Source organism: Lacerta agilis, chromosome 4, assembly GCF_009819535.1.
Source record: "Lacerta agilis isolate rLacAgi1 chromosome 4, rLacAgi1.pri, whole genome shotgun sequence".
Taxonomy (NCBI): domain Eukaryota; kingdom Metazoa; phylum Chordata; class Lepidosauria; order Squamata; family Lacertidae; genus Lacerta; species Lacerta agilis.
In genome coordinates this window covers 49972336-49999358 of record NC_046315.1, presented here as the reverse complement: position 1 = coordinate 49999358, position 27023 = coordinate 49972336, and the positions used below count along the sequence as shown (strand labels likewise).

General features: G+C 39.9%; 1 protein-coding gene across 2 annotated transcripts in view; it reads right to left on the bottom strand.

Moving 5' to 3' along the window:
* Positions 1 to 3286: 3286 nt before the first annotated feature.
* EVA1C (eva-1 homolog C) overlaps positions 3287 to 27023 on the bottom strand; it is a 43096-nt gene continuing 19359 nt past the window's right edge. For both annotated transcript variants that reach the window (XM_033146919.1, XM_033146918.1), the window contains exons 2-8: positions 26310 to 26506; positions 21862 to 21985; positions 16743 to 16895; positions 11933 to 12076; positions 6289 to 6357; positions 5727 to 5816; positions 3287 to 3864 (exon numbers count right to left, since the gene is read on the bottom strand). In XM_033146919.1, the coding sequence (XP_033002810.1) occupies positions 3425 to 3864; positions 5727 to 5816; positions 6289 to 6357; positions 11933 to 12076; positions 16743 to 16895; positions 21862 to 21985; positions 26310 to 26351 (1062 nt within the window). In that variant the 5' untranslated portion in view covers positions 26352 to 26506 and the 3' untranslated portion in view covers positions 3287 to 3424. The remainder of the gene's footprint in view (positions 3865 to 5726; positions 5817 to 6288; positions 6358 to 11932; positions 12077 to 16742; positions 16896 to 21861; positions 21986 to 26309; positions 26507 to 27023) is intronic.

The window sequence follows — 27023 nt, the reverse complement described above, 5'->3', positions numbered from 1 at the left end:
GAGTCATAGAAGGAATCTAATCTTAAAAACAAAACAAACACCACCATCAAAGTCATTCCATCCTTTCAGTGTCAATGGCGCTTTGGAGCAAGTCCTTTCATTTCCCAAACGGCTTTCATTGTGTTACTTAGAATGAAAGCATCCAAGTTTGTCTATGGTGCTCAGCTATGTTACAGTAGAATAGATTGTGTTACAAGGCAGATCTAGGCACTTCAGTGTGCTTAAGTCAAGCCTGTTGACCGGCTTCAATGGCATTTCCGTTTCCAATCCTCCTCCCTCCTTGACATCCCCATTTTATATTTTTCCAACTGTTTCAGGTCCTCACTTGAGTAAAAGGAAACCTCAAGGTGGCTTTAATGTGATGCCACACCTATTCCATTGTCATCTTTACCACACCTTTCAAACAGCAGTGCCTTGGCTGGCTGATCACAATAGCGTCCTGAAAAACCTCCGAGGTGCAGCTGCATGCTTTGGGCCTCAGAGAAATGTTGTACATGCAACAGCTGAATGAGTTTGGATAAAAGGCTTGGGTTTCAAAAAGGATTAATTTTCAACTTCTTTTTCATCCTTAGAATGGGCTGTCCCAATAGTAAACATTTGATTCCTAGGTGGCCTAGCTATTCAAAGAAGCAAATGATATAATTTTAAAAAGAACTGATCTCCATTAAAGGTTTACAGTACATTGAACCACAAATACTAAAAGTTATTTGTTGTAACAGAGTGAAGTGTCATTAAACATAAAGTAAGAAGGTAAGATGACCCTAATAGGTAAATGCTTTTAGGACACACACACGTAATTTGCAAGCCCTGTTTATAATATTTGTTTCTTAAGCAATGCCACTGTATTTGAGCATAAAAAACGCACTGCTAAGCCTCTTCTTTCTTGTTATCTTTGGAAGTCCTTACCTTTAGAGTGACACTATGTGCCCCCTTGTGCAACTGTATCCTTTGATTTTAGATTTGTTTTTTTATTTTTAAGATACTGGCAACTTTATCATTCTTGTTGTTTCAGTGTTTGCAACCTGCTGATATCCAACTACCACAGATTTCTTCCTCAAAGCTAAAACAGTAACAAAACAAAACAAAAATTCAAAGCATGACTTTCCAAACAGGCTTCTCGTTTTCTGCAAGTTGACAATTTTTCAGGACACTTCATAAAAGTTATTCCTCTTTCTCCCTCTGCCCCAGCTTCTCTCCTCTTTATTTACTCTTTAATTTAGGATGCTTCTAGGGACTTCTTTACAAATTGCATTTTTAAAAGTATACTCAAAACCATTGATCTTTATGCCAGAAAATGTAATTTGATTGACCTAACCACGTGCATAATAAGGGTGACTGGTGCCCATTGGGGCTGATAGGGTGGAAAGTAGGGAGACCAACAGTAGGTGGAGCCAGAGCCAATAGATACAGCCAGTGAGTTATACTTGTCCCCATGCTCCCTGCTGTCTTCTACAAGAGGTGGCATTGAGACTTAGCAAGAAGAAGACAGTGCCACCCCTTGGACAGGTAAGTAAGAAGACAAGCAGGTAGGAGTTGACTGAGGTTGGTGGGGCAATGCCCCATTTTCCCAAATAGACCAGCCTCCACTCATCAGGGTACATATATGCCAGGGAATGCGGATTTTGCCAGGCAGTGAAAATGCAACCATTCTTACACAGGATAAACTTGTACGTCTGCACGCTACTAATTAATTAACTTTGGCAATGCTGAAAAAGTTCTGAAACTCATTTTACATGAGGCAGATTTATTGAAAGAATTCCAGGTTTCAGTTTCAGAACTAGACATTTTGGAGCAGAAAAACTGCAAGCATCAGTGGCGGAGTGTAAGCTAACTACGCTTGTGGCCGCACCCCTGAGAGTGTCAGGGGCCGGGAGCCTCGCACGTCGCAGCCTCTCTCCTATCCCAGGATCCTGTTGTGGGGGTGCGTGGTCATGCCCCCTTAAAAAAAAGCACGCCCAGGGCTATGGCCTCCCCAGCCCCACCACTGGTAAGCATAATACAGTATTAAACCTAAATACCAGCTAACCAATTTTGCCAGTAAGTCAAATGATATCCTGGGCTGCATAAGAGTACACTCTTAAAATGTATATAGTGGTAGAGCAATATATATGTTTGATCAGAATAGCAAGCAAAGAGTCTGACTTACCCTTACATTTCTGATATGCATTACTTTTCTATCTTGTGTCGCTGACACTGTGGGTTGGACTTGCATCATGAGATTTAGCCAGTTTAGGCACTTCCAGAGGCAGCACTTCTCATGTGGTGGAGATGCCATCCACTAAGATTTCAGTAAAACAACCGGTCAGTCCCCTCATAGGTAACAGATGACTGACCTGGGGTCAAAACAGCAGCACCAAAGGACAAGTTGGCAGGGCAACCCAGATCCTATTGGTTGGAGGGAGGAGCAGATCTAATACACTGTATGTCTTTCTCTACCTCTTTGACTGGCTAGTTATAACACTTGCTTAGTAAGTGTTTGAACTGTGTCTTTGTTGGATAAATTTGCATGATCCCCCACCCCCACCCCCACCCCAGCTATTGCTCAGTAAACACCTTCTCACTGTGTGCCTGCTCTGCTGGTCCATTGTGGGTGGGGGTTATGAATGCATTTTCTGGCCTTGCAGTAGTCTGTTTTCTGTCCTTTCCAATTCTTTGATTCTTCTATTTTTTAAGGACTTCTTGGCAAGTTTATTAGCTTCCTGACTTACTAGGAAATGAATCAGGCTGAAGGTTTTCTGATTCAGTATGAGCTCACTAATTAGTAATTGGGAAATGTTCCCTTTTATAAATTTTTCCCAAGCTCCAATTTTCCTTTAAAACAATAGGAAATGAAAAGCCAAAGTCCACTCCACCCCAGTATATTTTATGCTACTACATTAACGTGTGAGTTCTGCATAGGGAAAGAACGGACAACTCCTAAGTATCACAAGTAGGAAGTGACGTTTTTCCTCCTTTTGTTCTTCTAGTTCCCTACAGATTGTGACTAAATGTGGGAGACATTCTTCTAAAGGAATAAATTTCTGATTTAACTTTAGATTTGATTGACCTAAACCATATGGGATTTTTCTAAATATTATTTTGAAAAGAAGTCTGCAAAGTGACCCATTTAGTTCTGGAGTGGCCTCTCTTTTTATCTTCAATAACTTTCAGAAATGTGATTTCCTTAGTGGAAATGTGTGTTGTGCTGGTTTTTAATACGGTCATTCATTTTCAAACAGAAATGGTTTAGATAGAATGATAATGTACAATTAATCAGAGGCATAAAGTCAGCATATGCAACACACACATTTTAAAGCATTTAATTATAATTATTAATAATATAACTTTGCAAATAATTATTTCTAGGAGTTGCAAATGTTCCTTCACAGAAAGTACATTCCCCCCTTTCTTTTCTTCTTCTTTTTTATAGCAAAAGTAGCTTTTTTCATCCAAAACAAATGCATTGCTGTTCATTGGTATAAAATGGACTGAGGCTTCTAGTAGGAGATGCATCCAACCCACTGCTCATCCAGATTTCTTGGATGATCTGTTCTCTCCGCTCTATCCTTTCAGCAAGTTCAGCTGGGTCCATTGAACAATAAGCTGAATAGGAAGTCCTGCAGAACCCTGCTAGTTCATCGGGAAAATCAGAACTGGAAGACTCCTCTCTTTCCTCTTCCTGCTCCTCGTCTTCCTCCTCCTCCTCCTCCTCCTCTTCACTGTTTTCATCAGCCTTTTTGTCCTCTGGTATCAAGCGTTTTCTGACCCTCCGCAGTTTTTCCAGGTCATTAGAGCATGACACATGGACCACCAGAGCACAGAGTGTGAGCACGAGGCCAACACAAACACTAGACACAAACAAGAGAGCAGCTCTTTCAGGGTGATCTGAAATTAGAAACAAAATCCCAGACTAAAGGGTTATAAAGGGAGGGCCAGAAAAGGGGTTAGTGATGAAAGATCTTCATTTCTGAAAAGGCCCTGTCCTGTTGTGCCAGTCCAAGCTTTCAAGGTTCACCAAGCCCTGCTAACTTGTCTCTGGCTAGCTGATCCTGCCTGCTTGACCACAAAGCACCATGGCACAGGGAGACAGCCGAACAGTCTAAGTGTGGGCACCATAATGCTTCAAGCCGGAGGCTAGATCTTCAAGTGCTGCTCTCCTGGTGTAGGTGGTGCCATACTTCAGCCAAATGTGTGACTCACTAAGAAGCTGGCTGCTCTAGGGGGAAAGCAGAGAGGAAGCTTTGCCACTGAAAAGCTGTTTGTATCTGCCTCAGAGCTGCCTATTTCTGGAAAAGTTCGCCAGCTATTGTCAGTTCTTTACCTTTGGGCATTTGTACTGTTTGGCTTCAAAGACCATGCAACGATATCTACGTATCTCTGTTCTAAATCCTACCTGTACAGTTTTAATGATCATCCCAAAGCACTTAATCCTAAAAGTGCATTTTACCTCTTCAAAGCAAGCACTTTTAATCCACCATTAGGGATAACCACATGTTATTGCTCCCCCCTGACCTACACACATAGCATGCGAAGAAAGCAGCACAACAATGCAGAGGGAGCCAGAACCAAGCAGGTTCATAGAAAACAGCATTAAAGTTACATAAGGCAGCTCTATATAAACTGCATCCAAATTACAGTACTTTAAAATGTGATTGCAAATCTCCATAGAATGATCTGAAATGAGCAGCTGTCAGATTTCATGGGCCTAGCAAGATTCTATTTATTTAAAACATTTATTTGAGGGATAGTGAGCCTATATCCCTCTGGATGCCAACTCCCATCAACCACAGCCATAGTTGGTCAAAGGGGAAGGGAGTTTAGAGCAATGTCTGGAAAGCCCCAAGTCTCCCATTCGGGTTTATTTCTTGCCATTCAAAATAGTTCAAGGAGGCTTCCGGGTCAGGTTAGGAGGGCAGAAATACAATACATTGGTTTAAAATGCAATAAAACACTAAAGCCAATGTGAGACCTTGGAGACCAGGATCCAAATGTCCACTCAGTAATGAAGCTCACTGAAGGATATTAGGCCAATTCCCATCTCCCAGTCTAACCTACCTCACCGGGTCATTGTAAGGATACAATGGGAGGGGAAGATGTGTGTGTGCCACCTTCAGCTCCTTAGAAGAAAGGTGGGATATAAATATGGTGATAAATGTTTTAAAAGAAAGAGCAGAGCAGCAGAAACTAGAAAGATAAGAACATCTGAACAGCAATGAAAAGCAATCAACCAAAGTTCAGTAAAACAGGGGTGGCTAAGGGCAACATTGGGCCAAGGACAACATTGACCCATGGTCAACCCTCCAAGGGCTGCCTATCAAAATGGGTGTAGACAAAATGTCAAAAGTTTGGGAGTCTTGGGTGGGTGGGTCAGAAACCTTTAGCACCACAGCAAGGGACCCATAGGTATAGGTAAAAGAGGGAGAGAGGCTTTTGAACAAGCACAACTCTTTTGAGTTTACAAAAACTCGTTGGCAGTTCAGAATTTTGAAAAACAGCTTTGTTTCAAGAAATGTGCATTTGGTAGGTTCTCATTTAAATACCAACTGAACTGAATTTCTTCCCCATCCCTACATATCAAAAAGTGTCCACCTGATGTCCTTCTAAATGTGCAGACTCTACAGCAAGCGCTATAGACTGCAGCCACGGTCTATACATGGATTTAATTTTCTACTACTGGAACAGTATAATTATACTCAACAGGATTACTGGTGAGGAGAATGCAAGGGAACAAAACACACAATTTCTACCTTTAATGTAAGCAAACATAGCCAAACTGTTGCTAACTATAATTCCTTCTTTCTTTGGAAATCTTGATTCTTTTGGGTCAAAATTTATACCTGATAAAAAACAAATGAGAGGTTTGTTAGATTAGATCACAGTTGAAGGCCACCAAAGTACTTTAAAAAATGTTTGAAAATGTGTGTGTTAGTTAACTAAATGGTTTTTTATATCCTACCCAAAAGAGAATTCTTAACTTTAAAATCTCCATGATTCTCTGTGATCTCACGTCAAATACGAGTAGTTCTTTTTTTAAAAAAAGTAACTTTATCTTAAAGATGTTAATGAATCATCTCATTCAAGAGGCCTAACTCTAGGATAAAATGTGTTTGTCCTGATATCATTTTATCTGGTAATGCTAGCAACTGAACCTGATGTTTTCTGCCACCTAGATTTGAAATGCCTGCTAAGGTCTCATTTCACTTGGCTGGTAGTATATTCTATTTTTTTCATTTTATGTGATCAAACCATTGTAGGTTCTTACTTAAAAGACAAATGCTGGTAGCGATCCATAAAAATGACCATATTCACCTTCTTTTGGCTTCCAAGAAGGGTTTAGATTAACCATTGGATCAACTGCTGCAAATATGAATTTGGGAACTGCAAATTTTAAGAAAAGAAAAGAAGATATTATATGCTAATATTTTAAAGTACTTGACATCAACAGAAGCATTATTCATTGGGTGAGGCAAAATGGTTAACCAATCTTAGATAAGACAAAAAAAACAACCCAAACCATTATTAACTGCCAAATAACACATTTCACTCCCCAGCCTGAATATTCCCGTCAAGATACTATTCTCCATATTAGGCAATGGAATAGGTCTAGATATGCCAAGGACACTGGCTGCTTATTTTCCCCAGGGATGGGTGTCAACTCTGAAAAGTTCTTATCCTGCAGATTCACAAATCCCAGCCTGAAGCTGTAGGCTGTTCATAAGGCTCTGCACACAAATCTGTCTCCCAAGGAAAGAGATTGTGGGCACTTTCAACCCTAACAGCACCACTCAACTGCTGGGGAGGGGGAAGGAGAAGGACACTAAATAGAGCAGCCCCACTCTTGAAATAGGTGCTTGGTCTAGCAAAAACAGCACTGATCTGACACAGCTTACGACGCATGCAGCACTTCTATGCACACATCTCCCTTGCCGAACTGAGACAGAAACAAGCTCAGAAACATTTCATTATAAGGTGGCACCACATGAGTCTGCCTTTGTTTCAAGAGCCACATCTTCAGCACACCATCAATAGGGAAGTCATGCTCTATTAGTAACTCTCTATATCCATTGTCTACCACACAAGCATGCTGTGAATAGTCTGAGAGTTCCTGTTAGGGTCAAGACAGGCATCATATGAAGAGAGAGCTCATAACATAATGCATCCCTCACCCAACAAACAAGGCTGGCTTTCTCCCAGCTTTGCAGCTGAAGAGAGAGGTGTCTGCATCAGCAAATCAGTCCTTCCCTCTCACAACTCCCATGCTTTGTGGAGGGGGAAGCACAACATGTGTTTATCAATTAATTTGTCTTTTTTTGGTGGGGCGGCTTTTTTAAAAAATGGGGAAATGTACTCTGATGCAGGGAAGCAGGAGTTCCTGGTGGCATCAGATAGCCTAGCCCAGCCTTCCCCGAGCTGATAGGAACAAAACATCTGGAGAGCACCATAGCTGTCAACTTTTTCCTTTTTAAAAGGGAAATTCCCTTATTCTGAATAGAATTCCTCGCAAGAAAAGGGAAAAGTTGACAGCTATGGAGAGCACCCGGTTGGTGAAGACTGGACTAGTCCATCAGTGCTACACCAGTCAGCTGCCTTCCTCTTCAAATTGACAAAATGTTTCCCCTCTCCAAACTTGATCATGAAGAGTTGTAATTAGTTTGGCAAAACAAATTGAGGATGCTTTTAGAATAGCCCTGAAACCTCTATTATGATGTGACCTGTGGCTCTGAGACGGATTGTTTTAGTCCCCGCGGACGCTGTAATAGAATAAAAATGTGGTGCCACAAATACTAAAGACTGAAACATCAAGACTGTAACAGTGCAATGCATGCCTCCTTAGAAGTATAACTAGTGGTGCCATCTAGGTGTGTATATTTAGCATGAAGCCCAACTTCATTTTAGGATCTACGTAGTGAGCACATGACCCTTACAGGTGCCATTGGTCCACATGGTGGCTGTCACCAAATAGCGCACTGTTCATGGCTTACCATGTGGATTAGGCCACAAAGACAAGAAAATGACATCTGGTCTGCAGTGCCATGGATAAAATGACTAGGCCTGAGACTCATGAAGAAATGGACCCATGCATTTCAGCTAGCTGATGTTTAATTCTACATCTTCTCTTCTCCATTGCAACATGTAGTTTGGCACTTAACAATCGACAGGGCCCTCTCCCCACTACTCATACACACACCCTTAGGCAATTATAACTCAAAAGTGGAATAGCTATCAGTCTAAGCAGACAGTGAACATTTTTCTTCAATCCATGTCTGCCCCAATGCATTTTTGGGATGTTAATTTAGAAATATTTCACATTCTTCCAACAAAGATTAAAAAGGGTGCACATATCATGTATATGAATAGCTCTTCAGGTGTCAGATTTTTTTCCACATTGCTTGGAAGTCAGGCATTATCTTTTATCATAGTTGCTTTGACATTTTGACAATGCACACAGACTCTCTAGGTTACATGCACTCTTTTCCAAGCTAAATTATTTCCCCTGCTTGTATATGGTTCTAATACTAAATGCAGCTTTCTCATCAAAAAAAGAGCAATTGCATACAATCCTGAAGAAAAATACCAGAAGGGAGAGGAGGGGAATGAAGGAGTGTCGGATATGGTCAAATAAAGCTGAAGGTTATCACTGCCACCCAGTCACACATTGCATCATAACAGAATTACATCCTAGGTGTTTTTATAAATAACAACAACAACAGCAATAATTTTCTATCGGGTTCTATAAACAAGGATCATAAGAATAATAAATGATACAAATAAATAGACTACCGGTAAGTCTTCTCATGCCATTTCTATATCACAAACATAGCATAATAAATTTGCAGTAATATCTACAACATATGGTTCAATGTGTAAGTTATTGTTTTGTGAATTGGTTTAAACAAAAACAAAGGGGGAAACAGGATAGAGCAAAGTTAACAGATAACAGTCAACATCACACAGCAGCTAAACGCCTAATCGGGAGCCCTTGTGGTTTTGCTTAGATTAAGTATGAGTAATGGCCATTTTTCCTCTTATGTTACCAATGAAGCAACATAAAGTGTTGCTATATTGATGAATGGAGGGAGGGATTCAAAGTGAATATAATAATGTATGTTTAAATTTAAATTTAGATCAACCAGATTGAGCAAAATGCTGATGGGGGATTGTTCATTTTCTGAAATTAATCCACACTGGTATAAAGCCATCTTTCTTAATCTGTCCATGTGTCAACAGTAGTTTATTGGTTAATCTTTCAAGGAGGGTGGTTTCCCAAACTGTTCTATACCAATTGTCTGTTGTGCCCAAAAGGTATTTCCACTCTGGTTATATTGCATTTCAATGCTTGTAATAAATGACTTATTAGTTCTTTATTATGTAAATCCAGATTGTTGTCTTGAAATATAATTAAGCCAATTCTGGTTTGACTTCCAATTGTTGTTTTATTGTTTTATTGAGTCCTAGTTTTATTGCAGGGCAGTCTGGACTAGCATCTGGGGTAGGAAGTAAGGTGTTGGGAGTATCTTCATTCACACTAGATGGAGGGAGTAAAATGGGAAAACCATAACTTGTTAATGGTGGTGATATACATAAAATGCCTTGGGCAAAGATTTCTGAATGATTGCTAAAGTGCTTTTAAAATGTGTGAGTGATCCTATAATATTAATAGTCAACTCAATTACCTGAGTGCCTTTCCTTATGCAACAAAAACAGCACCACCCAGACACTAGAGAACAGTTATCAGGCTCAATGGAAGTCCAGCATGTGCAATAATAGCAGCCCCCTACTACACAACATTCTGATGCAAATCCCCTCTTGTTTTGGCCTGGCTTTTGAATATTGTGTGGAATAGTGCAATGTCTTTAGAGAAGGGTTTTTCACACTTTTGATTCACTTTTTTGGACTAAAACCAGAAGTACATTTAATATGTGCTTAAATTTTACAGATATGTCTAAATTTTACATATACATTTCACATATGTTTAATAAGCTCCCAAAACAATAGGCAGGTCTTCTGGAACTTCAGGGCAGTCCAGTTAATATAGCCTCTTTCCTCCCACCCTTTACTTACTCCATCAGGGCTCAAGGTTGGGAGGACAGTTTTCTGGATGATGCTGGAACTCACCCATAGCTATCAGCTGCACCCCTCCCTTGGGATTTGGTGACTCACAGTTCATATTTTGGTGGAAAGGGAGGGGGATCAAAGCTTCACTATGGGACCTCCTTGCTCCACAGGTTACAAAACAGTCAATGCATTCAACATGCTGGATTATTTTTTCAGGGCACATTCCAGCACCTCTCATGACACACCGGTGTGCAACACACAGTTCTGGAATCTATGCTCTTAGCTGTAGTTATTTAAAAGGTGAGCTGCTGGCATAAGTTAAGGCTATGAGGAGTGGAATTTAGAGAGAAAACATTCCCTCCCATTCCCATTTGAGAGTTTATGTCAACTGAACTTGACTCAACACCTTCAGGAGACATCTATCATGCCTATAGTGTGTGTAGACAGTGAAGCCCGTATTACCCACCTCCACCCCATAGCTGATCCAGGTGGCTCAGCCCAATCAGCAGCACTGCATAATCTGTTTTACAGTCCACTTGAGCGGCACACCCAGTTTTGATGCAGCCCACCCACTGGAATCTGCAGTTCTTAAGATGGGATGAATGGATCTATTTATCCCTTTAAAAATTTCATATAATGGTGGGTAAGTTAAAATATGGCTTCAAAAACCAAAGAAGAAAATTGGCTGCTAGACAATAAATAACACTCTGAAAAGAAACCTAAAAATAAACAGCACTGATACTTAAATGCGTTGTTCTTTTTAGTCCAAAGTGCTTTCAGTATTTTCTCTCTCCTGACTCTAGAGACAAAAGAACTTGACCTTGCAACTTGCTATGCATTAATCTTCGTTTGCAGACACCAACAAAGGAAAATAGAATTTAATGCTATGATCAGAAACGTCTATGAACAGACTTGCTTACAGTAATTATTGCATTCATTCCCTGGAAGTCTGTCAACACAAGCCCCCACTGGTGTGTGTGGCATCTCACACATTCCAAAACTCTGCCTTACCCAAAGCCATTAGGCCATGTGGAAAACAGTTAAAGCATCAAATCATTTGCAAATGCTCCAGGCTGCATCAAATTATCATGGCAGGAAACATATTTGAAATTAATCAAGTGAGAGAGAGAGAAATGTGATTGACTCTGTGTGTGTGTGTGTGTGTGTGAGAGAGAGAGAGAGAGAGAGATTACAAAATCAATACACTGCAAAATACATGCTCTTTCCCTTAACATACACTTTCCCTTAACATACACTTATTGAACACTTTGGACTGAATTGATGATGATGATGATGATGATGATGATGAGCCACTCATCTGACTGGGTTACCCCAGCTACTCTGAGCGGCTACCATAAAATATTTAAACACAAAATACCTCAAACATTATAAACGCTGCTGTGAGCTAAGCTATAATTTGACTTGGTGTATCATCTGAAACCAGGTTCATGGTGTGTCTTACTTCTGACCAGCCAAGGGTGATTTACAGCTTGTGGTTTGCTTGGAGCAAGACAAGCCTTGCCTTAGCTCATGGCAGAGAAGCAGGAGGAAGATGGGGTGGAAGTGCAGCAGCTGCAATCTCCTCCCTTGGAACCCTCACACTCATGCATTCACACTAATCGTCATTGAACAACATTTTGCAGGTGGGCAATATTTTTGCTAATACAGTACGTTTATTTTCATTTTTTACTCTTTTCAAGAATAAACTATTAATCTGTAACTGTATGATTGTACCCAACTCTGGTGTTAAAACATGGGAATGATGCAGATCACAGGTATAAGATGAAGCCCAGATTTTTGAAACAAATGCCTCTTTATATACATGTGGATTTCTCAATCTGGCATTATAAAATCCAGATTTTATAATGTAAAAAAACTTTAATGTAATTTTTCTTACCACATGCATAGCTGACGTTGAGATATTTTTTCACTCCAGGCAGGCATGGCCTTCCAAAGTTATGGTTGTTAGCAAAGATTTTGCACCTCTGTTTCCCATAACACATCTTAGATAATACTGCTAAAGCTGAGTAGGAAAAGCAATCTGAAATGTGGGAGAAATTTTTTTAAATGGTTATACAAATATAGATACCAATGACAGGTTCAAAGAAAGGAACAAGTCTTACTAAACATCTTCCAAGACAATAATGCCCACTTACACCACAAAGAACTCATAACCCATATACTCTCAGCAGCCAGAAACATCATAACCAGACACTGGAAAGACCTGCCAGGAGTAAGCATGGACCAATGGTACCAAGTAGTTTGGGAAACAGCCCTACTAGAAAAACTAACCAGTAACCTGAAACTGACATGGGGACAAACAGTAGAAGACACCTTCACCCCGGTATGGTTCCCCTTCATCATACACACAGCCTAACAAGACAATGACAAAAATCTACTGACAGCATACAAATCAATATGGCTAACCTGATCAAAAACACCCACGCACTCCACTCACACAGGAAACCAAAAGATCACCACAGCCAACCACAAATGAACAATCACACCCTATGCCAATCCCAACCTCTCACACCGCCAAAGATGCACAAGCGAACAACAGAGAACCTACACAAACAACGCTGACACCAAACCCTACATATATTAAGGAAAATAGAAACATCGTCACCCCACCTCACCCATCTCCCCATCCCACCCACCTCTTTCCCCCTCCTCTCCCTAATGTCTCAACAACCAAAACTGATTTGTAAAAATGTTACATGGGAAAAATACGAGAGAGACATTGTGCACACCTTTGTAAATCAAGAAAATCCTTAATAAAACAATTGAGCTGGGGGGGAAAGAAAAGAAAGGAACAAGTGTGCTTGTAAATATATACTTGCTGTTACAAACACAGTGCTAACTCAAGAAACCTACTAATTGCAGTAATAGTTTGCCTCAATGTGAAGGCTGTGACAGGGTCCTTAGAGTCTTCACTCCTCCTTCCCAAAGCCTAGTTAGCAGTTTCCCAGCTTTGGGAAGGATATGGGAGGGCTCCAGGACCCTGCCAGAGCCTCACACCTCCTTCCCAAAGCCCAGCAGTCACTTAGCCAGCTCGGGAAGGCAGTCTGAGAGCTGGGAGAGGCATCAAATTTTGCCACCCCACCCCCCCTGCGCACACCCGTGCAACAAGCAAACAAAAAAACGCCAAATTACTGGAAGATCTGGAGTAATGCCAACTTTCCGCCATCTTCTCCTTCTTACTTCTTTTCTCTTTAGTCTCTTGAGATAAGCATTTCTTCCAGAACAGGAAAATGACACCTCAAGTTTGGACAGGTGCAGGTGGGCAACCCTAATGCAGCTCTGAGAATTTTGGAGGCAGACTACAAACACAACAAGACTAAGCAACATGTGTCCTTTTTATGCATTGCATCATGCTATCTCAGGGGAAGTCAACATGGTGGCCTCCAGATGTTCTCCCATCAGCCCCTGCCAGCATGGCCACTGACCAGGGGTGGTGGGAGTTTTAGTCAGCGGCATCTAAAGGCAACCACATTGGCTACGCCTGTCCTGTCTGATCCGACGGAGTTGTATATGAGTGTATGTCTATCTTTGAGCTTAGATTTGGCCGAGGAGATCTATGAAGTAAAGTGATTTGACTGGGATTAGGCTCAGAAATTCACAGGGTAAATTTCAGAGAGTCGTTATTTCAATGCCAAAATGAAAGGAGATGGTAACACACACACAATAATGATGGGAACATATTGACTTCTGTGATCACTGCAGGAGTGAGAGTACAGTCCATTGTCTAACTTCTTTTAATCTGCTGCCTTGCTTCTGTGATCAGTGGTTACTAACCACAAGGGTGCCAAGCAGTGCTGGTGGTTTTTTATGTAGTGGACATGAATCCATCTGACACTGAAAAGACGAGGTCATAAAAGCATTTCCAAAACATGGCTGTAAAATATCAGCTCTGACTTGAGCTGCTATTGAACAGATTGGAGTCTGTTGTTTCTGAAGGAAAGTTCTTTTCAGGTACTAATTGGCTTTATTTTAGACACGTTTTGACATGCAAATTATTCAGAGTTGCTGGAGCCATAAATTGTGTAGAGTTTAATGAGACTGGCAATTCTTCTCTTCAATTCTGAAAGCCTCTCCCATTTCAAACACTGGTAGACTTCGCTTTCTGTTCTGTAGTGCACAAAAGCTTTCAAGTCAATGGACTAGCCAGAGCCAACTGTACAGCAGAGATTGGGCACTGCACACATTCACATGTGTGCACTGCATATCATGCAGTGACAACTGTGTGATGCTGGAAAGAAGGATAAAATTGAAAAGAAGTTCATCCCAAATAGCCGTGTTTACTAAACAGAACAGACAATATTCATGTGATTTGAACTGTTTTCCTGGCTGCTTGTTGATCCATTTAAAAAAAATGTTTCTCTAAGACTAAATCTTGGTGCTAGAAATTTCCTAGAAAATAAAAATAAAAGCTTGCATATTCGTGGGCTCACCATACTTGGGACCTGGGAGCTTTAAGAAGCAAATCAAATATGGAAAACCAACAACACTTCAAATAGAGGGATATAATGTTTGAGGCATTTGAAAGGATAAAATAATACTTGTTAAATGCAATCATGCTTTTTTAAAAATCAGGTCTAGTTTGGCCCCTGAACGTGATCCTTTTCACGGGTTATATTGTCTTTTGCATAACCTTTCCTTCAAGTATTTGTAATATTAACCAGAACAATTTATAGCTTCGGGAACATATGGGAACCTAAAACTTTTCCCAGTCTCTCAGCTTGGCATCGTATTTCATTTCCGTTGGCCATTAAAAACAAAATATTGTGTCTTATTGGGAATTTGAAAAGAAAATGATTGGTTTAAAGCAGGGTGATGAACAAAACAGACAAGAACTTGGCCAAGCCAAGTTTAGACGAGTTGGCAGGCTATAATGTTTGGCATAGAGAGGAGGTAATTTGTGTAGACCATGAAGTCAAAGTAACCAAGCCTTGATTTTTTATTACTGTACCCTGCTTCCTGTTAACATAGAATTCCATCCCCCCCCCTTTACTTTTATAAGCAATACATTAATATGCACATGTGCCAGCTTGCCTGGTTCTCCAAGGTATTCATTTCATGCACTGAGCCTCACAATTTTCTTATGGGTTAGGCAAGTATGGTCCTTATAGTCCATAGAGAGAAAATAATCCATGAAACATCTGGAGCAGCCTTGCCAATGAGCACATATCAATGGCTACCCAGCCAAATGCTAGGCTGGGGCAGTAAAAGGAAACAGAAACTTTGATAGACAGATGTAGCTGTCCACTTGGTGCATGAGTTGGTGCAGCTGAGCCTATAGCAAGCAAGTGTGGTGAAAGTAATATACAAAGGTTCATGTTCATCTCAGCTTCACTCAAGTACAGTGGAACCTCAGAAGCTGAAGAACGCCTTTGAACTCGAACGTTTCAGCTCCTGAACGATCGAAATCCAGAAGTGATTGTTCCAGTTTTTGAACGATTTTCAGAAGTCAAACGTCTGGTGCGGCTTCTGATTGGCTGCAGGATGCTCCTGCAGCCAATCAGAAGCCGCACCTTGGTTTTCGAACTGTTCCGGGAGTCGAACGGCCTCCCAGAACGGATTAAATTTGAAAACCAAGGTACGACTGTAGTTAAAGTTTTGCTGTGTAAGCAGATGCATGAGGGACCTTATAAATATTACACATGGTATATTTTGTCAAAATAATGTTCATGCATCAGGATGTCCTTGAGCAACTGCCCTGATACCTGGAGAATAATTCCCTTATGTTTTTGTGACATCATCGTACCCTCAAGAAAAAAGCTTGCGTTCCTTTCATACACACTCTTTTTTTGCTCTCATCATTTCATCCCCCCTCTCCTGTTTGAAAACGAATTGATCGTTGTTATTACTAATACCACATGGGCACAGACTTCCTTTAACACAACTTCAGGCATTATGTATCTCTGCCCCAAATTCCTCTGACAGCCAGCCATTTTCTAAGAGAGGGGAGAAAAGATAAGGGGTTCCTTCTCAACCTCTATATTAGGAAAAAGCAGGAACATAAGGGTGCTTCACAGAACAACTTTCTGCAAGCAGACGCAGCCTTCAAGCTTTTTCTAAAATGTAAAGAGACAGCAGGAAATCTGATCAGGGGGCCTCTGTGGCCTGATTTGGCCCTGGGAACTAGGCCTATGTCATCAGTAATTCCCACATGGGTTTTTGTTGTCATTAAAACCCAGATGGTTTTGAACAAGCTTTGTGTATATTTTGGTCTCAGAATATGCTGAAAATATGACTAAATGCATCCATGCCGCATACTTGGAACTAAGGCATAAACAAGCAGCGCTCTGGCTGGAATCCTGAATCCTGTTAAACAGTTAAATATTAACTAAGAACTGAATCCTGCATATATATTTTTACCATAGTTTTCCAAGACAGAGCCCTGACATCGCTAAACAAAAGTGTTAGAACTTTAGCTAGGTTGCCTTTAAAATAATTATTTTCCATGTCTATAGTTCCTGTCCAAAAATCAGGGCAATTGTGTTCACAAGCAAACATTCATACAGCTTAGCTGTATATATGGTCTATTCCAGCCTTCCCCATCCAGAAGTTTTAGAATGCAACTCCAGTCAGCTTTGCTGGACTGGTGGGAGTATAGTCCAAAATATACAGAGGACATCAGGTTGGGGGTTGCCAGTGGTCACTGCCAGTGAATCTGACCTAACACATATACTCTTTTGTCAACCTACCAAACTGAGGGAAGCGGCCCGTTTCTGTAGCACAGGTGTCCTCCTTGTGTGCAGCCCTGCCATATGAGGCAGAATAGATGTTAAGGAATTTCGACTCTTTACAGTGGAGTTTCAGTTCTTCATTCTCACACACTAATCTGGTTTTATATTCAGCTGCAAAGGAAAGGGAAAAACACTGCTTATTGGTGGGGAGTTAGTCTGGTTGATAGTCTGGTCCATTTACAAAAACAACCTAAGATCACTGCTGAAAGTGCAATCTTTTGTGATGTTCCCTGTTGCCCACTCCCCTTAATATCTCAGATTATGTGTTTAATATGCTCACATACATCCTAAGTCATTTGACCTGAGGTGGATGCACAAAAAGCCTTTTTAGTTGAGAGGTGGTGATTATGGCATAGCCTCCCAAAAGAACCCTGCCAGACTCAGTCAGTGCTTACTTTGAGCATGCAGTGTGAACCTGCCCCACCCCACAAAACATACGGTAATTGGATGCCATGGCTGTCAAATGCTGCTAGAATTCTTTGTTGTTGTTTACTATGATGCTACTGTCCATTGTGTTATGCATTTGATTTCTGTGTTTTGTGTGGCTATTTTTATACAATGTTTTATTGTATGTTCTTTTATTGTTTTATATTTTGTTATTTTTGTGTCATTTTTGTATGCTGGCTTGGGGGGAATCCTACCTCCAGTGTGGGAGAATAAAAACAGAAGCTAGGGATAGGAAACCTGTGGCCCTTCAAATGTTGTTCAAGCCCAACTCCCCTTATCACTGACTACTGTCCAGCGTGGCTGGAGGCTGATATCAGCTGGAGTCCAACAACATCTGGAGAGGCAAAGGTTCCCTACCCCTGACATAAGAAACCAAACAAACCATCAAATTGGGCAGAGCTGACCACCTCAGCCATAGGTGCCTCAATAGTTTGTCAAACCATTTATTTATTTATGGCCTCTGAAGCTAAAGAGCATGGTTTCCTTAAGAAATTTACAGTGCAATCCTATATATGTCTACTCAGAAGTAAACCTCATTTCCCCGACCAATGGAGTTCCTTTCCAGATATATCTGTATGGCCACCTTTGAGATGAAGTTATGATGGTTAGGGATGGGGAACAAATTCTATTGTTTGCATTTAAAGCAGAATTGATCAAGCCCACACTTTCCAAAACAATGAGTACCAAAACACAGGCATCCTTCAAAATGTGCACTTATCCAAATTTTGTCATTCAGTTTTCCAAATGACATTCACAAAAATGCATATATTAGGGGAAAGCGTGTATTTAAATGAATTTATTTGTGAAAGCAACATAGAAAAACAGACTAAACTGGCAAAAATTGCTTATAAAAATGTGCACCTTTGCCAAAAATGCTTATAAAACTATGTGGAAAAGGAGATGACCAGCCTTCCTTCTCCTTGTGCCCTCCAGATGTTTTGGGCTACAGTTGCCAGCCAGATAGTAATAATAATAATAATAATAATAATAATAATAATAATAATAATATCCACTAATTTTATATATTGCCCTTCATCTGAAGATCACAGGGCAGTTCACAACATAGAAATACAAAATTAGAACACAAAATCCATAATAAAAACAAGAACAAACCACTAACACCCTTCTTTAAAACACATTTAAAAGGACATAGAATGTTAATCAGCAAAAGGCCTGGTTAAAGAGAAATGTTTTCACCTGGCACCTACATATATGTAATGAAGGCGCCAGGCGAGCCTCCCTGAGGAGAGCATTCTACAAACATGGAGCAGCCACAAAAAAGGCCTCTTCTCATGCTGCTACTCTCCAGACCTCTTGTGGACAAGGCACACAAAGAAGGGACTCAGATGATGATCACAGGGCCAAATCAGTTTACATGGGGAGGGGCGATCCTTGAAGTATTGCAGTTAGGGCTGACTGAAGTTGCAATCCTAAACATCTCAAGGACACCAGGTTGGGGAAGAGAAATCTATGAGTGGTACTGGTGATGTAAGATGTGGGGAGGCTGTTGTCTTTATATCCTGCTTTTGGGCTTCTCAGAGGCATCTATCTGCCCACTGTTGAAAACAGGGTGTTAGACAAGATAGACAACCTGTCCGCTCCAGCAAGGCTCATCTTACATTCTTAACATATATTATCCTAAATCTAACTTAAATATTTAGTTAGATAAATTTTATGTCTTAATAATAAAGGTAAGGATAGTTCAAAAGAATGTCAGAAAATGCACTTGGGGGATAAAACTGAATTCTAATAATATATCCAGGCTCCCTAAATAATGTTCATTGTGCCTAAATCTTAGAGGTATCCAGGATTAAATAACACCTGAACATAGCAGCTTTATGGCTAATCTCCTTATGGAGATAATTCTTTTGGCCCTCATTTAGAAATCAATCTACTTCTGAGAGGCTGGGGGTGGGGGAAGAATCTTACTGGGACAAGACAAGGTTTTGTAAAAGACACTCTCAAATTATAGGATTTGGATGGCCCTTCTCCCTTTCTACCTCCTCATCTGATGATCCATGTGCTTCGAAAGTTCTTGTATGGAGCAGCTAAGAGTAAAGATGGGGAGGGGTTGGTGTAGTAGACTCAATGTCCTTTTTGAGGACAACTCTGCTTTCTTCCTGCATGAAAAACTTTCCCCTGCAGTGGTAATCTTGCCAGGGAATTTGTTCATCTGGAAGAGCTATGAGTATAGAGGCAGATATGGAGTTTAACCTTTGGCCATATCACAGTGAGGATATAGGTGGTAAGTATTAAGATGAAACTGGTGAAAAGACACTATCCCAAACACATCCACCTGAAAGCAAATTCTATGGAAACCAAAGGGATTTAGTTTCAAGTCAATGTTTTTAAGAACCGTTTTCCAGAGACGTAAAAATCAGTTATTTAATGTGAAATGTCAAAGTCTAAAGGGCTTTGTTTATTTGTGAAAAAGTTTAAGTACATTTTATAAAACAGCAGGAAACAACGTCATTCAAAAGTCCTTGGCATTTCCCTCATGACTGCCTATTATTAGTGCAGCCTGAACCCTACATATGCTGCCCAGCAGACAAACAAGCCACACATTTTCTGGTCCTAAAGGATAACATAAAAGAATGAGGCTGATGCAATATAAGATAGCATGAGATTATTCTCAAAAATAACAATAACTACTTGGATTTAAAGCAAATAAGTGAAATTAAGCAAATGATTGAAGAAGTGCCCCCCCCCCGGTCTACTTATAAGCACAGAAAAACTAAGCTCCATCAAGAACAAGGGGACTCATATTAGTCATATTTGTTTTGTTAGTTTTACTGGGGCTTTGTCACAACCAGCTTTGCTTAGGTGAAGACTGATATCTACACACTGATCCAGCAAGAAAAATCTCCAAGGAGAAATGTATATCTATATACAGAATCCCTTCCTGAACTGGGAACCACACAGAGATTGAATATGGAGAATATGCATCTGCACTGTGATGCATCTCTGGATGCAAAGCATCCAATGCAATCACCATTTGTACTGCAGGGTATGCTTGCATGAGGATGTGACTTCCTACTTTCACAATAAATATCCCTATCCTACTCACAAGTACTGGCTACTACCAGCTAGGTTTACAATGAAGCTAACTCTGAAATGTAAGGCTTTGACCAAAAAAATGAACGTTGTTAGGTCTAAAACCCTATGCACACTTATTTGTGTTGTGAGTACATCCCACTGAACTTGGTAGGACTTACTTCTGAGAAATGTGCAGCAGGTTGGCTTGCAAATCTAGCTACAGCAGACACTCGAGTTGCGAACGTGATCCGTGCAGGAGGCACGTTCGCAACCTGCAGCGTTTGCAACCCACAGTGCCGCTTCTGCACATGCACGAGCGCCGAAACCCAAAAAAATGTAACCCGCAGCGTTCGCAACATGAGGTATGACTGTATATCTAAATCAAAATGCAGTGCAACCTGATTAAATTCATAGCATTAGCTTGACCGTATTAGTCACCAAAACACTTTCTTCAGGTCATTCAAAAGACAGAAGTCTGCTAAATAAAATACAGTGGCATATAGGTTTTCTGTGTTGCTGTTGTTGTTTAAAAAAAACCAACAGTGACAGAATCTAGTGAAAGAAAGCCAGCCATTACTATCTTGATGAAGTAGAAATTAAGTCACATTGCCCATAACGGAATGAACTTTTTTCTATATTGGGCTCCCAAAGTTTGTTATTTGAATTTTCTGCACCAAAGACTTTGACTACTGCAAGTAGTGATTAGATTACTGCAATACACTCTACATGGAGCTAACCTTTAAGATTAGCTCATATATCTGGTGCAGAATGCTGCTTCCAGGTTGTTAAATGGGAAAACAAATCATCAGTCCCTGCTGCCTGTGTATTACTGGGCCCATTTCAAGTGGTTGGTACTCATGTACAAAGCCCTAAAAAACTCAACTCCCCCTATACCTGCCAACCTATGGTTTGAGATCTGCAGGGGGCAGCGGTTATTACTTTATTGCTCTTTTATATTAATAAGCCATTTTTATTACATTGGTTAAAAAAAAATAGAAATAATGAGAAATAAATAAAATATATAGGCACACTAGTCTCTATCCTATAATCAGTGGGGCTTACTTCTGTAGACATGCACAGATTGCACTGTGAAGTTTCCACCTTTCTAGAAATGCACCTGCACTTATCCCCATTCAACTTAATGATTTATGTCCCATCTTGTAATAAATTGTTTTCAAGACCCCCAACAATCTAGAACTGAAACTAATATGTACAGCAAATCTTATTCCCTAGATGGGTCGTGCTCTTTTATGATGGATGTGCATGTGTGAAGGGTCATTTCCATATATTCTCTGACAATGCTGACAGGGATATTTTGTCACTTCTGAAAGATAGCTGCAGGGTAGTGTTTTGGTTCTGTAGGATCTCTGTGCATATTGCCAGACATAACTCACTTGCACGTGCACATACACTTTTATGAAAAGTGGTGAATAACATGCTTGGCAAAACCCACAAACTTTGGTACAAGGACTGGGTGAATCCACTTCAGAGCTTCGCATAGATTCATGCAAAGATGTCTGTGCCGGCACTGCAGTCAAAACAAAAAGCAAAACAAGTACAAAAATGACACTTGCCTGTTCTACAAATTACTTACTAGGTTTGCATTTAAAGGAGACTAGAAGGTATTTAGTGATTCCTGGACATAGATCAGGTCCAAAAACCCGACTATTGACAAGGAGTTGGCAGGCTCTCAGATCCTGGCATTCATCCAGTACTTTCTAAAACAATGAGCAAAAAAGCATAGTCTTGAAAAACAGATTCAAACTATATAAACAGTTCAGACCCTGACATTTTAAAATCTATATATGATAAGCTGTTGTCCACTGGTTACCAGAAAGATGGGCATAACAATCTTTACAATGCCAATACAATGTGTTCCAAGACAAACCAAGTTGTGTGAAATTATGGGATTATCTGAGTTCCCCCAAATTCCTTCGTTATACCATTCAAGTTTGGATGTGAGAAACCTATTTTGAAATCCCCCTTAAGGGCTGTTTGATGTATTGCAAGGTGGCAGATAAGTTGAGAAAATAGGACACTATAGTTTTTTTATGAGAAGCTGGCATTCTAGAATTTGTCATCTGTGAAGCAATATTAATATAAAGAATTCATGTAACCTTTGAAAATAGGACATAGGGACCTACTTCTAGGTTGAATTTTTTTGATAGTGGCTGCTGCTTTGTTACGAACTTTCATCCCACATGAACTACCAGTAATTGAAAAACCAATTTATCACACTGCATATAACTGATGCCTTGAAAGGTGTTAATCACTGAAGTTTACACAGAGCAAAATTTATGTTTACACAGAGCAAAATGCTACATTGCTGTACAGTATTGTTAACTGTCATAAATGAATCAACCAATATGAGATTGGGTACCAGATTCATCATGGGCCTGCTGCTACTATTAGCACTAAGAAACATCTTGTTTTTAGCAATTGTCCTCAAATTCAAGGAAGCAGCAGTTCCAGATTAGAAAAGTTGGCAGGCTATTACAATTTGCCCACAAAGCAGTAAAAGTTTTATAGAGAAAGAGTAGTTCAAAATAAATTGAGAAAAGTGCCAATATCTTTTTTTAAAAAAACATCTCATAGCCTATATTTAGAACAGAAGTAAACAATAAAAAGCCTTTTAACTAGCATCCAAGAGGAGGGAAAAATATCAGATCTCCAATGCTCAAAAGCAGCCAATAACACATTCCTACTATATTCTAGTGATCTTTACTTCTAGTTATGCTAGCCAGAATCATTGTCTATAAAATAAAAATCTCTTCATATTTTACCCTGTGTTTTATTAGAGACGTAAGTTTAAAACTGTAATCCTAATCACTTACCCCATTGAATTCAATGGAACTTACTTCTGAGCAGACATGTATAGGATAACATTGCCGGTGTTGGATTTGCTGTGCAACAAGATCTGGCCACTAATATATTCAAAACTAATATATGGTCAGAACAGTCACAGATTAGGAGGGATTTAATTTTTCTTTCAGCCCTTCAGTGAAAGATTCCTGTATAGCATTCTTTGTTCTTTCTGTAAAATAATACTGTTCTTAGATTATCTCTCCATTCCAGAGAGAATAGGTAGGATGAGATCATGCAGATTTGCTTCCAACAATTTGGTTTACTGTAGGTGTCTGAGATTTGAGAGAAGACAAAGCCAGACATGTATCTTGCATTTGAGCACTATGTGGACATATCTGTAAAACATTCTATTTTTTTTCTATGTGCAGCTGGGATGTGTGATGTCTTCAGACAATCTTTCTGTGCAAGGCTAGCTAAATCCCCAAAGACTCAAAAGAGCCTTGGTATAGCCTTGGTGCCATGCTAGTTAAGGACACAAAGGAGAAGGGGTGACACACCCATTTTCATGAGGACAGCTGGACCAAAGATCATTTTTTCAGCCATTAGATGCATTAAAGCACATACAAGCCATGCTTATAAAACCACTATTCCAAGCAATACTGTTGTTCATTTAAAAAACAACAACAGGGTATTACACTAAATGATAACATTTAACTTCTTTATAGAGAGACAGAGCAGGGAGGGACCTACAACATCTGAATGGCAACAATTTCCCTATCCCTTCTTTAATGAAACCAATTTTTAAAATGTTTCTACAAACAGCAGGTCCCAGAATATGTAGTAAAACTTTTGCACTTTGGTTATGTACCTGCTGAAGGCATAGAAATATACCTGACAGTATTAGCCAACTGCTTGGAAAATCACCACTTTATAGAAATGTCTGGAAATTATCTTCATTTTATAATGCAAGTCCATTAAACATAACATAATGAATCTTGCCTCCAAGTAAGCACACATAGGATAGCACTGTTAATGTCTACTGTATGTCTGCCTAGGTATCTTCTTAAAGAGAAAACTCTGTGGTTGTGGATTAGGCCACCAGTGGATCCTAAACCATACAAACATACCATCTTTTTATCAAAGATAGTGAAAAGTGAATACCCACTCTCATGAAAAAGAAAAATAATAATACCATGTAAAATAACAAAATATAAGGATCATCCTTAATAGCTCCTCAGTAAATAATCTTTGCTTTAAATGTACAGAACAATCCTATGGATGTCCTCTCAAAAGTAGACATCCAAGGTAAGTCTGTATAGGATTCCTGCCTCAGGCTACAATCCTAAACACACATGCATGGGAATATGCCACTCTGAACACAGCAGCTCTTACTTCTAAGTAGAAATTGCACAGCATTGCTTTGTACATTGTGTCAAATAACAGGATTAAGGATGCTACAGTTTAGGATTCTAATGAGGTCAGGACCCGACTGCATCATCAGATCTTAATTATGGTTAGGAAATGATCTTTGCATATTTTGTATATCAGTTTTTTTAAAATTCCTCTAAACCTATGAAATAATGACTGATTTGTCATAATAGGACATGACAGTGTTAGCATTTTTCCCATGTGAGGGAAATTTAAATATTACTGGTTTGTCTAATATGAGGAACACGATTGCCTTGACTTCTGAGGCAGGGAATACCAGTAACTATGATTCAGGACTAAATGCTTGCCTCTATGTATAAATAACCATTCTTATGTGTCTACAGTAAGACTATCAGAACAGTGTATGTGGCGAGGGGACAGAGATGAAGCATGGGTCTCAAAAAGATTATTAATCATTGGGGCATTTGATACAATGGCAAGTCAGTGATTGAGAGGTAATCTTCAAACACCCTAATCAAAATTAGGCTGTAGATTCTACTGCTGTCTACCAGAAACTGGAGCCAGAACTAATTGGAAATCTAGATTTCTCCCAGGAAAATCCATTGACATAAGCTCAGTGCCAAAACAACTCCATCATTCTGGCACAGACAAATTAAGTTGGACCATTGGGTGTTAATCTTAATGGGCATTCTCATTGTTAAGGGCTCTTTTGTCCCAGTCTGCTTGGCAAGAGAAGTCAGACAGCTCATACAACTACTGAGTGTGTGGCCAGCCTCCCAATCCCCCAAACTGGATTTCAGTTTGCTTGTGATGAACAGGTCCTGTGAGGCTTGCACCACCGATCCATATATCATGCATGGCTGGCTAAGTCACCACTCAGAACTGTTTGGGAAGGTTTGTGCCATTGTATCAAGCTGCAAACAAATTGCAACCAGTTTCATTTACTGTATTGGCCCAAATATAACCCGCCCCTGCAAATAAGCTGCACCTTTAAAATTTGGCGGCTTGAGGGAGGCTTGGGAGCCGCGGATGGGAAGAGCACTGTTGCCCTGCGCTCCTGGGCTGCTTCCGGGGCGGGGGGGGAGGAGGTTGCAAATATAAGCCGCACTTTAACTTTTCACGATCAGAATTTGGGAAAGAAGTGCAGCTTATATTTGGGCCAATATGGTATGTAGTCAGATATTGATTTAAAAATTATGTACTTTACATTGTTGCTATTCAAAAATTAAGAAGTGACAATAAAATATGAATTTCAAAAGCAGCCAAACACATTATTAAATGTCAGGATGAATTAGCATTGCATATTCTTCAGGAGCAAAGGGGTGGAGAGATTTACTTTGAGGAGGAGTCCTGATAATGGTCTGCATATTCATTAGACCTTCAGAAACACTAAAACTTAGTCATATGCACGACTGAACCATCCTTCCTCCCACAATAATAACTATCCTATTACAAAAGTTACACTCTGAACATCAGTCAATTAATGTTGCCTTTACCTTGCATTTTAATAAATACAAAACAAAATAAAAAATAAAAAAAATTCTTCCAGTAGCACCTTAGAGACCAACTAGGTAAGTTTGTTCTTGGTATGAGCTTTTGTGTGCATGCACACTTCTTCAGACACTTCTTCGGACACTTCTGAAGAAGTGTGCATGCACACGAAAGCTCATACCAAGAACAAACTTAGTTGGTCTCTAAGGTGCTACTGGAAGAATTTTTATTTTTATTTTTTGACTATGGCAGACCAACACGGCTACCTACCTGTAACTTTAATAAATACAATTTATATCACTGAATCATTCTGAAAGGTTGTTTTTTTAAAAATAAAAATATTACAATATGTAATACCTGCAAAGTAGTAGATGCCACACAGTTTAGGGGCTCTTTCATCGTGGCTTCTGGATGTTGTTCACTACACAATTGGTAAGCTTGTCCGTAATATGCTGATTGGACACTTATTGTTGAATGTCGAGGACACTGCAGACTCAAGCGATCACCATCACAGGCATATGCAGTGTGGTTTTGCAGAAGTTTGGTTAGATAACCTAGAAAACATTTACCTGTGTTACATTTAATGAGGAAATAGCTTTCCCCCAAATGTTAAAATGAAAGCTGCAGTCATCACTTGGCTTGGTTACAAAAGGTTTAACCCATGCCTCAAGACTCTTGAGCACTTCCAGACTGTTGTTTAATGTGGGATTGGAGCTGTTAATGCATGGATATTTTTGTCATTGTTTGCATCAAAATGCCAGCCCATAGTTTCCTCCCATTTAATCTAGTTTTATCCTTACCACAGAAAATTTGCCAAAGTAAAATAAATAAATAAACCTGTTGCCACAGCCTGTATTAAGTTCTCTGCTCTGCTATAGATTTCCTGAGAAAGTTACAAAAAGACAGCTTTATGTCAAAGTTGCTATAAGCATTTTATTTTTTGTTTCTCTGCTGTAAACTGGCGAGACAGAGGGCAAAGCACTGGTTTGCATTATGTGATCTGCAGTAGTCTACTGAATGTTTCTTTCTCGTTTAATGTAGAGGATTAGATGGTTTTCTGGCCCGTGGAAA